Genomic DNA, 14,860 nt, shown 5'->3' on the forward strand with positions numbered 1-14,860 from the left:
TTTGAACTTTTATTCTATTATTCACCTCTCTTCAATTTAAATTTTATAGAACAGCTTATCACTTAGCTTAATGTAGTTAAAATACATCGATGTACGTTTATTGAATTACAACAGATTCTAGCCACGTTTTTAGGTCATCCTTAAGTTAAAAAGGGATTGATACTTTTTGGGAAGATGTATAAAATAAGACTTAAAAAAAATTATATGTGTGAATTTAAAAAAATAATGTATTTCCAATTTAATCTTTAAAAAAAAATTAATCTATCTAATTTTTGTTAAATATACTATCCATTTCATATAAGTCACATTTAAGTGTAAAGTTGAACAAAAAAGTGACCACACAGTTCAAAAAATTATTGAAATTTTAACTTTTAAATTCAAATGTATCTTCTTTTTGTTAAAAAATTATAATTCTTCTTGCTTTATTTTTTATGAATATACCTAAGACATTTTCATTTCAAATGTGATGGACAAATTTTTTTTAATCATTAAATTTGTGTTGCTAACAATTTCTCAAAAGTAGAACATGAGCTTCCGATGCTTTTATCAATTTCACTGGAGGAGGGTACAATAATCGAAATCTATAATCCTAATAAATTTTTTTTTAATTTAAAGTAGTGCAATAATACCAAATAATATATATTTTAAGAAAATTCTTTGTGATAAAATCAATAAGTGAATTCAAATAAAGAAACTATTGTGCACCTTAACTAACATGAAAAACAATAGAAAGAGATGATGATGGAATACACGTTGGATCATGATTAAAAAAAGAGAATGATAACAATAATATTATTCCTTAAATCGAATCGTCAAGAAAAGATATATCGATATTAATTTAAACTGGTGTACCTTAAACGTTAATAGAGGAGATGAGACTGAATAAGTCATATCCTTCCTGCATATAAAAATAAAAAAAATATTAAATTAAAATAGTCTTTGAAACTAAAAAATATAAACAGTGCGGTAAAAAATATCATTAATAAAACTAATGACTTACGTATGTGTGTGTGTGTGTGTGTATGAGACAGGGAGGTAAGAATTTAGCACTTCATTCAAATTCAAATTCTATTTAAATTCAAATATCATATAAATTAGTTAAAAAAAATATTAATTTATTATTCTTCTTTATCCCTAATTTTTTTCATAATATCTTTATCTTATAATTTATAGTTTCATCATAAACAAAATAAATCATATAAAAAATTGTATATTTCCAAACTTAAAATGTGCAAGAGTTAGCATTTTATTAGGAACTCAACTCATTTAATTGATTTAAAAAAAAAAAAAAAGGAGATATTCTTTTTATTTTTAATGATATTTTTATGAAAAAAATAAATGCCCAAACGTGTGAATTTAGTATGACTTTTTATGAGGGACTTTTTCATTTTTTTATTATTTAATTTTGTTTAAAATTTTCCTTTATATTTCTTTTTTAAAAGTTTGTAATCATATAATTTCTTAATGATAAGTTGTACAATTGTTAATTTTGTGTAGGATTTTGTGAATTTTACAGTACTAAATAATCAACGTGTATTTTTTCATACGAACTTTAAATAATATATTTATCATTTAAATAATTATTACTGTAATTGTCTTATTATTTTATTTATTTAGAATGCATAAAAAAATTTTATCATTTCAAATTTAAAGAGGATCTCTGTCATTCAATTTAAATTTAAAATTAAAAGAGATAAGTTTATGAAATAGTTAGAGTTCATGTAGAACTCTTCAATTTTATGTTCCTAACTTTAAGCTACGAATAGTTCTTTTGTTAAAAGGGCGGTGTAGTTGTAAACTTTTTTGTCTTGGTTTAGGCTATCTCGGTATGTGTTAACTTGTGGGGGTATGAACAAGTGGTCTTTTTGTGTTTTTGGTGTAAATGGTTTTTCAAATATTTTATTCATATTTATATTCTGGTATCTTGGTCGATTAACTCCTTTGCTTGTACCTGCAGAAGTAGATTGATAAATGTTATGGGTTTTATGGAGTGTCCCAACGTCTCCTTCTAGCTCTAGAACTTTAATGTCTTCCGATCGACATAGCTCTGCACACTGCTGAGTTAGCTGATTTGTAGCTATAGACTTCAGTTTATCTTCATTAGTCTTTAGCTTTTCTATCTCATTACCCATACTGTCCACTTTCATTGAAAGCGTAGTTAGGGTGTTAAGTATTTTTTCTAGAGTATCTTCTTCTATTATTTCAGTCTGTGTAGCTTTGTCTTGATATGTAATCTGCAATAACATTTTTGTTAGTACTGATCACTTCAATTGTAAATGTGAAATTTAATATATTTAAAACTAGTCTCCGAATCTCTTTTGTTGTAACTGAATTTTGTATTTTCTTTGTTAACCACCAGCGTACCTGTGTATTATCTGTTCGTACAATAAATTTGTTATATACAATATATGGCTCAAATGCTAATAAACATTTATATAATGAACATAATTCTTTCCTATTTATTTCCCATTTTATTTCTGTCTCGTTGAACGTACCTGAGTAGTATCTACAATGGTGTTCTATTTTTTCTGCTTCATATCGGTATTTAAGTACTCCTCCATAACTGTACTCACTAGCATCTGCTTCTACTATATATATAAATTTTCTATTTTCATCTGGAAATTGTAATTTTGGTAATTCTTTACAAAGTAATTTTATTTTTTGAACTTGTTTTTTATCTTTTTCATCATAGTTATATTCTATATCCTTTTTTAATTTTTTCTGTAGTGGTTTTAAAGTTTCTGCTAATTTTGGAATATATTCTCTTACTTGGTTTACTACTCCTAAAAATGATTGTAATTTCTTTTTTGTATCTAATTCTTCTTTCGAATTTATTATTTTTTGTACTATATGTTGTTGCATTTTTACTCCACTTTTATCTATTTGTATTCCTAAAAATTCTATCTGATTTTTCATAATTTCAGCTTTCTTTTTGCTTAGACTTATTCCCGATCTTTCTATTATATCTGTAAACTGTTCTAATAATTTGAAATGTTCTTCTTTGGTTTTTGTATATAATAATATATCATCTATGTACACTATACAATTAGATAATTGTTTAAAATAATTATCCATAAAATGTTGATATCTACCTGGTGCATTTTTATATCCAAATGGTAATACGTTCCATTTATAAAATCCTTGTGGTACTGTAAATGCGGTTAATTCTTTAGATTCTTCTTCTAGCTTTAGGTGGTAAAATCCTGATTTACAATCAAATTTGCTAAAATAATTATATCCTTGTATTTGTCTTATTTTTAATATCTTATTTGGTATTGGATAATTATATGTTATAGTTTTTGCATTTAAATTTCTATAATCAATAACCATCCTACTTTTTCCTCTTTTTTGTTCACTATGTTTATTTACTATAAATGCTGGACTATTATGTTTACTATTACTTTTTTGTATATATTGTTTTTCTAATAATTCATCTATATGCATTTTAAATTCTTTTAAATCGTCAAAATTATATGTTAATGGTTTTTGGGTTATTATGCTATTTTTATCTATTAATTCGATTTTTATAGTAGTTTTATGTTTTTCCCATCCTTTTAATGGATCTTCACTGTATAATTGTTCTAATTTTTTCTGAATTATTTCTATTTTATTTATTGAAAATATAGTTATTTCTGTTTTATTTATCGAAAATACTACTAGTTCTATTGTATCTTCAGTGTTTTTTATATTTTCTAACTTTTGTGTAATTTTTTTACTTCCTTTTATCCAATCAGTTTTCTTTCTTATTTTATTATTAACTCTTTTTGCTCTTAATTTCTGTTTACATGGTGTTGTAAACCACCAGTCTGTTTTGGTTATTATATGTGGGTATAATTTATCTAAGAATGGCATTCCTAAAAGTACATCTTTTGATGTTAATTCATAATTATAAATTTCTTCTATTGTTAATATCTTATCTCATACTTGTATTTTTACATTCCTAGCTTTATAAGTAATTAGGCTTCCTTCATTATTAAATCCTTTAACTATTATTGGTGTTTTTAATTTATCCCATTTACTTTTTGGTAAGCAATTATATCTACATAAATTAGCTTCTGCTCCTGTATCTATCATGGGCGTATAATATCTACTGTAATATCCTTCTACTACTATCTTCATTAATACATATATCTTTATTTCATGTTAAGGCTCTTTTTAAGAATAACTTTTCTTTGTTATATGTTAAGGTTAATTGTGTATGTTCTATATTATATGGTTTGACTTGTTCTAACCATTTTATTCCTAATATTATATCTGCTTTTTGCATTTCTTCTTTTACTTCGAATTCTATTTTTATTTTTCTAACTCCTATTATTATTTCTTTTTCTGCTATATTTTTATTATTTATTAAACTTCTTGGTAGATCTGGGCACATATCATTATCAGTCTTTATTTCTTCATTTTTTACTAGATATTTTGCTATATAATTTTCTTCTTGTCCTGTATTCAAAAGTATTAGATATCCTTTTTCATTTATTTTTCCTGTTATGTAATATTGGTTTAAATTACTTATTGAATTTGTTTCATAACTTGTTCTTTTTTATGAGCTTGATGATTCTGGTTTTTCATTAGCTATTCTTTTCGTTGTACTTATTCTATCATTTACTATTTCTAAATTTTCTTCTGTATCTATGTCTCTATAAGTATAATCATTATAATCTATTGTTTTTACAATTTGTTCGAAAGGGCTTTCTATTTGTATTTTGTTAATCTTATTTTTTCCTGTTATTTTATGTTTTGTTATTAATACATATAGATTTTTACATCTTGCTGTGAATATTTTACCTCCTGGGTTAATTCTATTCCTGATATTTTCCAATATAATACTAATGATTTATCTATATTTCTATCTGTTACTGCTACTGAATAATTTGCACTTATTATAAATTTAAATTTTTGATATATTAGATTTCCTTTTAAGGCAGTTATTATGCTTTTTTCTATAGGTTTTATAATTCTATCATCTACTAAATATAATTCTATTGGTGTATCTATTCCTTCTCTAAAACATGCTTTTATTAATATCTCTGTACCTCCAAGGTGTACATATTTTATTGGATCTCCTTTACTTTTTATATCATTTATTTCTTTATTAATTATTCTTTTTGTTACTAGTGGTATACTAGCTTTGCCTTTTGCATATCTGCAGTCTATTACATGTTCTTTTTGGCATACTACATAATATTCATCCTTTTTCCTAGTAAAAATGTTTTTTATTGTTGGTATATTAAATATTTTTTCTACACTCAAATCTAATTCTTTTCCTTTTATTTCATCAAATATATTACTGTCAAATATTATTTTTTGTTCCGTTCCTTCATCATTTAAATATTATTCCTTTGTTATTATTTTTATATCTTCTTCAGTCATTTGATTCATCTATTTCACTATCTATTTCATTATCTGTTTCGTTTTCTGAAATTTCATATATACTATCTTCACTTTCTAATTCATAATCTATATAATCTATCTGCATATATTCGGTATTATCTATTTTTATTTCTAATATTTGTTTATTTTTTGGATTTTTAGGTAATTTACAATCTCTAGCTAAATGTCCTAACTTTCCACAATTATAACAAGTACATTCTTTTATAGACTTCTTCTTTCTATATGGTCTTTTATGTTTATAATTTTTTACATAATATCTTTTTCTTGGTTTCTTATATTTATATTTTGATTTTTTATATCTTTTATATTTCTTATGTCTTTTTCTTTTCTTATAATATCTTTTTTCACATCCAAATTGGGGTGCTATTTTATTTTTGCCGCATGCTAAATTTCTTATTAATGTTTTTTCCATTTTTAATTCTTCTCTATATTTTTCACATAAGTTTCTATACCATTGTTGTAAAAATTTTATTCTTGCTCCTAACGTATCTACTATTTTTGCTTTTTCCCAACTTTTTATTATTTTCGAACTAAATGGCTCGGGTAATTTATTAAAATATAATTTTCTTATTTCTTTACTTTCTTCTATACTATATGCTCCTTTGTAATAATATTCTTTAAATGCGCAAGTATATTCATCTATATAACACATATTACATATTGCTAATTTTAACATTAAATTTCTATTTGTATCTTTTTCTTCATTTTGTTCTTCTTCGATTGTTGTCGTACTACCAAATTCATCTTTTATAGCTGTTTCATATTTTTTTTAATAATTCTATAGGGGTTAGTTTAGTTGTTGTCGATGATGTTCCTTCTATAGGTTTATTAGTTCTTAATACTTTTTTGCTATTTTCAGTTAAATTTGAAAACCATAGTTTTACTGATCCTATTAGCGTTTTTTCTATATATTCCGGTGCATCTGTTATATTTATATTATTATCTAATAATTGTTTTGTCATATATCCTATCTATAATTGTATTGTTTTTTTTGTATCTATTACACAGTCTAGGTCTAAAAAGTTATAATTTTTATTAATTATTTGTTTTGGTATCCATTTGTCATATTCATTATATTTTTTAAACTTATTCTTATAATATATAGGTTTTCTTATTCCTGTTGTTTTAGATATTATATTTTCATTTTCTTTTTTATCAAGAGTATTTATTTCTGTGTGGGTATTTTCTAAGTTTTCTTCATTAATTTCTTTTTGTTCTTCATTGATTTCTAAATTTTTTGTATTTGTTAATATTTCTGTATATGTTTCACTATCTTCAGAATCATAGTTATCTGTTTCTGTCTCTTCAACATCTATATTATTTATTTCTAATTCTTCATTTTTTATTTCTAATTTTTCCTTAAATTGATTTATCTCGTTTAGTAATTTCTGTTCTCTATCTTTTTCTTCTTTTTCTGTTTGTCGTTGTTCATACAACTCTTTTAATATTTGTAGTTCTTTTTCTAATTCAGCAATCCTACTATTTTTAGTTTCTTTTATTTTTCGTATTTCTTCCGTAGTTTGTTGTTTTATTTTTTCTATTTCCTTTTTTCTATCTATCTCTTCATTTTCTTTTTCTATTCTTACCATTGCTGTCAATTTATCTTCTAATTTTAATTCTTCTTTTTCTAACATTAGATATAAATGTTCACCTATTTTCTTATATCTGCGTCCTAGATTAGAAAATACTATTTTTATTTTTGATCCTTCGTAATTTTCATATATTTTTTCATCTATTATAAATTCTTCTTTATTCATTTTATTGTGAATAGTTCATGTTGATATACATATTCTAAACTATCTATTTGTGATTCTAATTTTGATATTTCATCTTTTTGTGTATCTATTGAATTTTTACTAACTCCGGCAAATATATTATAATGTAGTCTTTTTATTCTTATTTTTAATTCTTTACGTTTTTCAGAGATAATTTGTTTTAATTCTTTGTATTGTTGTACTTTATTCATTTTAAATTATGTTTATAATACCTTGGTGGATATCTAAATCTAATTTTATCATAATTAGGTGGTATGTGTTTCATTCTTCTGGATTTTAAATGTGTTATTAATTTTGATTCAATACTAGATATTAATGTAATTAAGTAGGCTAATTTTTGTGGGTTTTCTTTTGTTTTATTTAGACTTATATATTCTGAATAATTACTAATTAAAGATTCTTTAATTTTTCTAAAAGCTTTTCTATTTTTAAATGGTCTTCACATAATTAATTTAATAATTTTGTAGTTAAATTTTTTAACTCTAAATCTAATTCTAATTCTAACTCTAACATATATTTCTCTTCCGTACTTTTTAAATTGCTGGGCTCTGATACCATTTGTAGGGGGGTGCGCGGGTTTAATAGATCTAATAGATTCACTAGAAGGCTTGCCTTTGCAATGCCTTCTGCCTTCTTTATTTATAGAACGAAAAGCAATCTTTACAATCAAACTTTACACACGTTTTTTAAAACTAAAAACTAAAAGTCTACAAAAGGGGCTAAGGGGTTAGGCTACTATGCTACCTACCATAAAAAGCTAAGAAAGGTCATAAATGCTTTACATTATTACTTGTAATCTTATCGTAAGAAAAATTTGTTATATATACTTAAAGATATAGAAATTATAGATATTAAGAAAATAATATTAGATAAAGTAATAGACTACGAAATTGAAACTACAAATTGTCTAGAACAGTTATACGAAGAAATTTACGCAGAAGGATATTATTCAGATTAAAAAATGTTAGAATATATTCATTGGTTTCACCTTTAGGATGACATAGTCCTTAGGGATCTTTCTCCGTTTCCTCTTTGTTAATAAACTTCTTAACATATTATTCTTCGAATAATTCTACTATAAAGTAACTAACAAGAAGAAAATTATATAGCAAAATATCTAGTAAAAAATGAAGAAATAAAGACTGATAATGATATGTGCCCAGATCTACCAAGAAGTTTAATAAATAATAAAAATATAGCAGAAAAAGAAATAATAATAGGAACTGCTACGTGACTTCTTGTATTTTATGATATTTTTAAATAAAAAAACAAATGTCCAAACGTGTGCATTTAGTATGACCTTTTATGAGGGACATTTTCATTTTTTTATTATGTAATTTTGTTTAAAAAAATTATTTAATTATTTTTTGATAATTTATTTTAAAAGTTTGCAATCATGTTTTTAATTTCTTAATGATAAGTTGTCCAATTGTCAATTTTGTGAATTTGTAGTACTAAATAATCAATGTGTATTTTTTCATACAAAATTCAAATAATCTATTTATCACTTAAATAATTCTTACTTTAATTATCTTATTATTTGATTAATTTAGAGTGCATAAAAGATTTGCAGATTTGCTTATCAATTCAAATTTAAAGAGGATCTTTATCTTTCAAGTTCAATTTAAAATTAAAAGGGATTATTATTATTGTTATTATTTTAATAAAATTTTTATCTTTCATTAACCAATAACAAACCCAGTTTATTTCATTAATATATAAATAAATTATATTTAAATATATTTTATATCATTTAAATTTTGAAGAGATAAGTTTGAAATAGCAAATATCTATTAGAACTCTTCAATTATGGATTTTATTTTTGAGATAATGAATATCTTTTAATAAATGTATTTCAAATTTAAATATGTAATCTTACAATTCAAAACTTGATTTGAGTCCAATTAGAACTCTCTAATGTGATAACTAACTATTTTTAATATGTAATTTTATTTTATAATTATTTTAAATTTTAAATTAGTAATTTATTAGTCTTAATTATCTTGTGATAGTTTAACCTCTTTTTTTTTTTTTGCACGTTTTTTTAATTTTCTTTTCTTTTTCTTTCCTTTCTTTCTTTTGTTATTTATTATTTTTCTTTATATAAAAATAAATAGACAAGTTAGATATATAAAAGTATTTAAAATAGATATATACGTTGAATTTAGTTATTAAATTTTAATTTATATTTAAGATTTTAAAATAATCGCAAAGAAGAAGCACCACAAATGTATTATTTATATTTATCAATGATGATAATTATAATATATTTATCATTATATTTGATATAGATAAGTTTATGAAATATAAGAGTTCATTTAGAACTCTTTCATTGTTGGTTTCTATTTTTAAAATAATTAAAAATAATAATATTTGCTTAAAAGATAATGTATTTTCAAATTCAAATATTTATAAAAATCTTATTACAATACTATTACACTTATCCTAAAAACGGACATGTGACTTCTTATTAGCTTGCCACTTGGCTTCTTCTGATGATTCGTCTTCTGTTTTATAATAGATATAGATAAGATAGATTATTGTCCAGCTTAGGCCTATTTATATAGAATTTACCGTCCAGAAAGGAAGAGTGCTAGCAACGGCTTGAGCTTGAAGCTAAACAGTGCTCATGGAGTCCCGGAATTGAAACGATTTACTAATTCGAATTGGAGATGAACAGGGGCAAAATGTACTCTTTTCAAGGGATTTTGAATCGTAAAATGTAATCCTCCTTTCTTCGTTATATTAGCCTCTTTAGATGAATTTCCATTTAGTGTAGCATGTATACCAAAATGTCATGCAAGCTCAAGGCAAAATATACCTGGGCAATGGACAGAAGCATATGATCCATTGCCATCCATTAGTCATATATTTAGACAAGGATTGCTAATCACCTATTTCCAAATATAGCGCAATCTCAGCATTCAGTGTTTCTTCTCAATTACCCCTCTCATCATCTATGGCAACTTCAAATTGATACACATGCTCCATGCAAGTGAATTCATCCTGCTTGTACACCATTTTCAGTATTAAAAAACAAAGAATCAGATGAGGCTTGCCTGAACATGTCTGGCCGTGTCTAAGAAGGCTGCTTCAATTAGCGTGAGCTAAAAAGCTCAGGAAGCCTTTTGATGCATCTCTATGCATCTCACAAAAAATTTACATCACATTAGATTTGAATCAACATAGACACTAACCCTTCAGTACTGTTGGGAAATAAAATTCAGAAAAAGAGTGACGATATCTAACCAGAATCACCAAAAAACTGGTCAGAAAATGAGATCAAAAGCATGACCAAAGGCAAATTGAATATCCAAAGATGAAGATAATCTATCCAAAATATAGCTGGGAGAACATTGTCTAACTCGGCTGAAATTTAAATGTTATCGAGAATCCTTCATCATAAAGTAATATCAAGAGAACATTGTCCAACTCGGCTGAAATTTAAATGTTATCGAGAATCCTTCATCATAAAGTAATATCAAAATGCAAATCTATTTTTCTACTCTTGTCTAGCTTCAACTTTCTTCTTCTGCCAGAGGCGGTCCAGTGCGCTGTCAGCATCACCCTGTAAAGATGAAACAGCAAGATTGAACTTATATTAACATCAGCTGAATGCCAAAACATAAATGTAAGCTAAATGGCCTGTTCTAATACTAAAAACAAACTTGAATGCAGAAAGGACAAATTAAAACTAGACGTCCCAAGCTATCTGGATTGATTAAAAAAAGAACGAACCTAATGATACTTCCATCACATAGAGGAAACAACAGTTAGATGCCTTCTTAGTGATTTTCATGACATGAAAAGAGTTGAGGCTCTTACTTGAGAAGGCTTGTGCAACTAAGCTTGCTTCGAATTTGATTTGGAAAGTTTAACCTCTAAGCAACTGAAAGTTTACAAGATTTATGCTAGTGTTAACAGTAAACTCATTATTTCAATTTTGGCATGGCCTCCCACATCTATTTCTTGGATCTTTAAACCAACATACATTACATACTCGACCTGCACCATCTCTCCACCACCACCACCCACAAAACAATATTTATTTGCACAGGGCAACTCTGAAATACTGCTTTGATGACTCACCAAGATGGTATCACTTACAAGGTACACTAGTACATCAAATTTCCAAAAAGCAGCTATGTTCACTTAAGGAGTTCTTTCCAGTTTAGAGCTTAAATTTTTCATTCAACCAAAATGTCAATAGTACAAAACTGCCAACTCTATTTGGACTCAGAGTCAGCTCTTCTATCATCTTTATATACATTCAACTATAAAAAAAAAAGAAATGCTACCATTTCACTATCTGTAACAACTATTCTATCAAAGCTATATCGGCAATGTGTTAAGCTTGATTATGTCATGAACAACCACAAATTATGTCGCTAAAGGAATTACTATCACTAAAGCTCAATTATGCCATGAACAACCATAAATTAACCAGGAAAAAACTTATCAACTTCACTGGCAAAAGCTAAACAGGTATTACAATCAAAGGAAAAAGTACCTGAGCACGGATGAAACCACAGAGAGCAAAGGTAGTGAAAGTGCCTGTGTACACGCCCCTATCATCCAAATGACCAACATTGAGCTGAACAGAGGCATGATCCTTTGAAGTGATGAGCCTATTGGTAGCAGAACTGCAATTGTAGACATATGTTAGCTAAATCACAACATGCAGTTATACAAACAGTAAGTAAAGTCAATGTGACACCAAAAAACTCAAGATTCAGGCATACCATTTCCTGGGGATGTAAAGATCCATGTTTTGTCCCTCCTCGTTCTGCATCTTGGCTGATGTTCTTGAGCACTAAAATCAAGCTTTAACAACCAATTTTTAACAACAAAACTAAATCAACATTAAGAAAGAAAACTAGAACCTTTCTAGATGCAAAACCAAACATCAGTCACTATTCATCTACATTACATGATTAAACTGAAAATGCACATTCATCAAAAGTAAAAGCACTCTCCATAACCAAGAACAACCTTTTTCAAAAAAAAAAAAAAGGAGTTGGTTGGGGAATCTTAATACTCATTTAATTGGCTAGAACTTTCACTTTGTTTGTGAGGGTTGGGTATCTGAACTTTCGGATGGTTGGTGAGGATTCGATTCCTCGCTGTAAACAACCCACCCCCCTTTAGGTTGTTGGTGAGAGTTCCATTCACACACTGTAATCCCTTCCCCAACCCACTCCCACTACCACCCCCATTTTAGAAGGAGAAAAAGTTGAGTACAACAAAAACGCCAGAAATTAAAATCTTTTCAAGGAAATTGTTCTTATACAATACTTGATTCAGATTCTACAAAATATTTCACATTCAAAATACCATATAATTTTCAAACCCATAAGAATTCCAACAAGCAGAAAGTAAATTTGTCTCGTTCAACCGTTGCAACAACAAAAAAAGAAGGCGAAAAATCCCTATACACAAAACGGAAAGCATTTAAACGATAAGTGCTGTACCTGAGCGAGGGTTAAATGGAGAGCTCTTCAAGGGAGGCAAAGTGTGAAGAAGCGACGCTAAGCCTCCATTTAAACAGATGACAAATTTTATCGACCCTAGTTGTTCTGGGCATACCTTGTGGGCTTTATTTTGTCTGCTAGGCCCAATAACATTTTCAGAGAGTGAAAAAAAAGAAGTAAAAATAACATAAATTTCAACCTTATTAGAATTATTTATCCTCTTTTCCACTTTCTTAATTATTTTACTCTCTCCCCCAATTTATATACATAACAAGATCGACATATACATAGAAACCTTTGTATATGACAAGGCCGACATATACATAGAAAGTTAAGATAAATTTCATTCATGGTCATTTAATTTTGGATCTATTACGCAAAAATCACTTTTCTTTCATTCATTTCATCCATGGTCGCTTAACTTTGTATCTATTACGCAAAAGTCATTTTTTTCATTTATTTCATCCATGGTCATTTAACTTTACTCCAACCATCACAAAAATCACTATGATCGAATTTTACAATAATTCCATCGAAAAAATGATGTGGCAACCTTAAGTAGTTCTTAATTTTAATTTAAATAAATATATAATAAATTACTTATATCTTGATCTTTTTTATATGTGCACAACCCAATTTTCCTTAAGGATTATTTAGTGAAAGAATATCAATTTCTTAATAGATTAGATTACCTAATGAAGACTATTTTCATAAAATATTTGGTTGATATTTTTATGAAACATTTCATAATATTACATTCATCTGCCAAAAAGGTAAATCGAAAAAGAGTGATAAATAAGATAAATTCAAACACATAAAATAGAAATACATGTATGATATTATTTTTTAAAAAAAATTATTTTAATTCTTTGAAGATAAATCAACATGCTAAAGATAGTTATAAAATAAAATCTTTTTAATTGTGTCATTGAATAAGTATTGTTAAAATTTGTATAAATAATGTAATATTAACGTACAGTTTTGTTAATAAAAGTTATAAAATATAAGTACTTTAACAGATAAAGAAATTATAGGATATCTAATTTTTATACTTATCAATTAAATTAATTAAACAATATGTAATTTATCAAAAATTGAATATTATAATGAAAAAATGTAAGAGAATTAATCGATTAGTCAAACAATTAAAAATACAAAGACAAACTCAATAAATAGAGTAGTTTATCATATTATTATAATATACCGAATGCAAAGACTCAAATCGCAAGAAAAAAAAAGTATGAAAAATAATTTTATCATCTACCTGTCACAATTTTAGAGGGAGAAGAATAATTTTATCAACTACATTCCATAATATTAGAGGAAAAAAATAATTTACCAATACATGTCTCAACTTTAGAGGATTTTAAGAATATATAAGTATAATTTTATTTCATAAAAATGCCAACCAAATTTTTTTTACAAAAATAGTTTTCATTAGGTAATCTAATCTGTTAAAAAATTGGTATTCTTTTATTAAATAATCCATAAGAAAAATTGGGTTATGCATATATAAAAAAGGTCAAGATATGAATAATATATTATATATTCACTTAAATTAAAATTAAGAACTAATTAAGGTTTTCACATTATTTTTTTGATGAAATTATTGTAAAATTCGATCATAGTGACTTTGTGATGATCGGAGTACAGTTAAATGACCACAGATGAAATGAATGAAAGAAAAGTGACTTTTTCATAATAGATACAAAGTTAAGTAACCATAGATGAAATGAATGAAAGAAAAATGACTTTTACGTAATAGTGTAACACCCCGTACTTAATTACGTGCATTAGTCATTGTTATATGTGTTGGAGTATATGTATTGATCCTAAGTTAGGTATATATGAGTTTAAGTATGAGTATTGATTATTTTGAGATGGTTTCAAGTGTATAGTTTGATTATAGGTGTATAGGAATCGACTTTATTTATATCGGAATTTTCCCGTCGATGGTTCCATACGAAGATTATTGAATAAGCTTTCCAACGATATAAAGATTTCCAAAAACGGATAAGTTTCGGATATAAGCGAGCACGTTCGAAACTTTAAAACGGTGGCCGGGATGTGAACAGTAAATGTGCAGGAAAACTACTGAGGCCTGCCAGTTTTTTGGGTCAACTTTGAACGATCATAACTCCCTCAATATAATGAACTGGTTGAGCTACCATATATCAAAAGAAAGATCTTTGAGTCTTCTTTCCAATAAAATTGGTTTCATCC

The 14,860-nt window shown here is 26.4% G+C and overlaps 1 protein-coding gene across 2 annotated transcripts; it reads right to left on the minus strand.

Annotated features, from left to right (window-relative positions):
• Positions 1-10,457: 10,457 nt before the first annotated feature.
• LOC107842963 (40S ribosomal protein S21-2) lies at positions 10,458-12,783 on the minus strand. Of its 2 annotated transcripts, none has more exons than XM_016687055.2 (4): positions 12,638-12,783; positions 11,909-11,990; positions 11,677-11,809; positions 10,458-10,734 (listed from the first exon to the last, which is right to left on the minus strand). In XM_016687055.2, the coding sequence occupies exons 2-4, from the start codon at positions 11,956-11,958 to the stop codon at positions 10,669-10,671; spliced, it is 249 nt and encodes an 82-aa protein (XP_016542541.1). In that variant the 5' UTR covers positions 11,959-11,990; positions 12,638-12,783; the 3' UTR covers positions 10,458-10,668. The 2 variants fall into 2 exon arrangements, with proteins under 2 accessions (XP_016542541.1, XP_016542548.1); XM_016687062.2 differs by having other exon boundaries at positions 11,909-11,979; positions 12,638-12,759.
• Between the last annotated feature and the right edge of the window lie 2,077 nt (positions 12,784-14,860).

This window comes from Capsicum annuum, chromosome 1, assembly GCF_002878395.1.
Source record: "Capsicum annuum cultivar UCD-10X-F1 chromosome 1, UCD10Xv1.1, whole genome shotgun sequence".
Classification (NCBI taxonomy): domain Eukaryota; kingdom Viridiplantae; phylum Streptophyta; class Magnoliopsida; order Solanales; family Solanaceae; genus Capsicum; species Capsicum annuum.

What these genes read in the sequence shown, in the direction of transcription:
- LOC107842963 (XM_016687055.2), bottom strand. Translation starts at nt 11,958, where the DNA reads ATGCAGAACGAGGAGGGACAAAACATGGATCTTTACATCCCCAGGAAA. An exon ending in CTTTACATCCCCAGGAAATG is followed by an intron (nt 11,810 to 11,908) that starts GTATGCCTGAAT and finishes CTACAATTGCAG; the next exon opens with TTCTGCTACCAATAGGCTCA. An exon ending in GTGGTTTCATCCGTGCTCAG is followed by an intron (nt 10,735 to 11,676) that starts GTACTTTTTCCT and finishes TCATCTTTACAG; the next exon opens with GGTGATGCTGACAGCGCACT.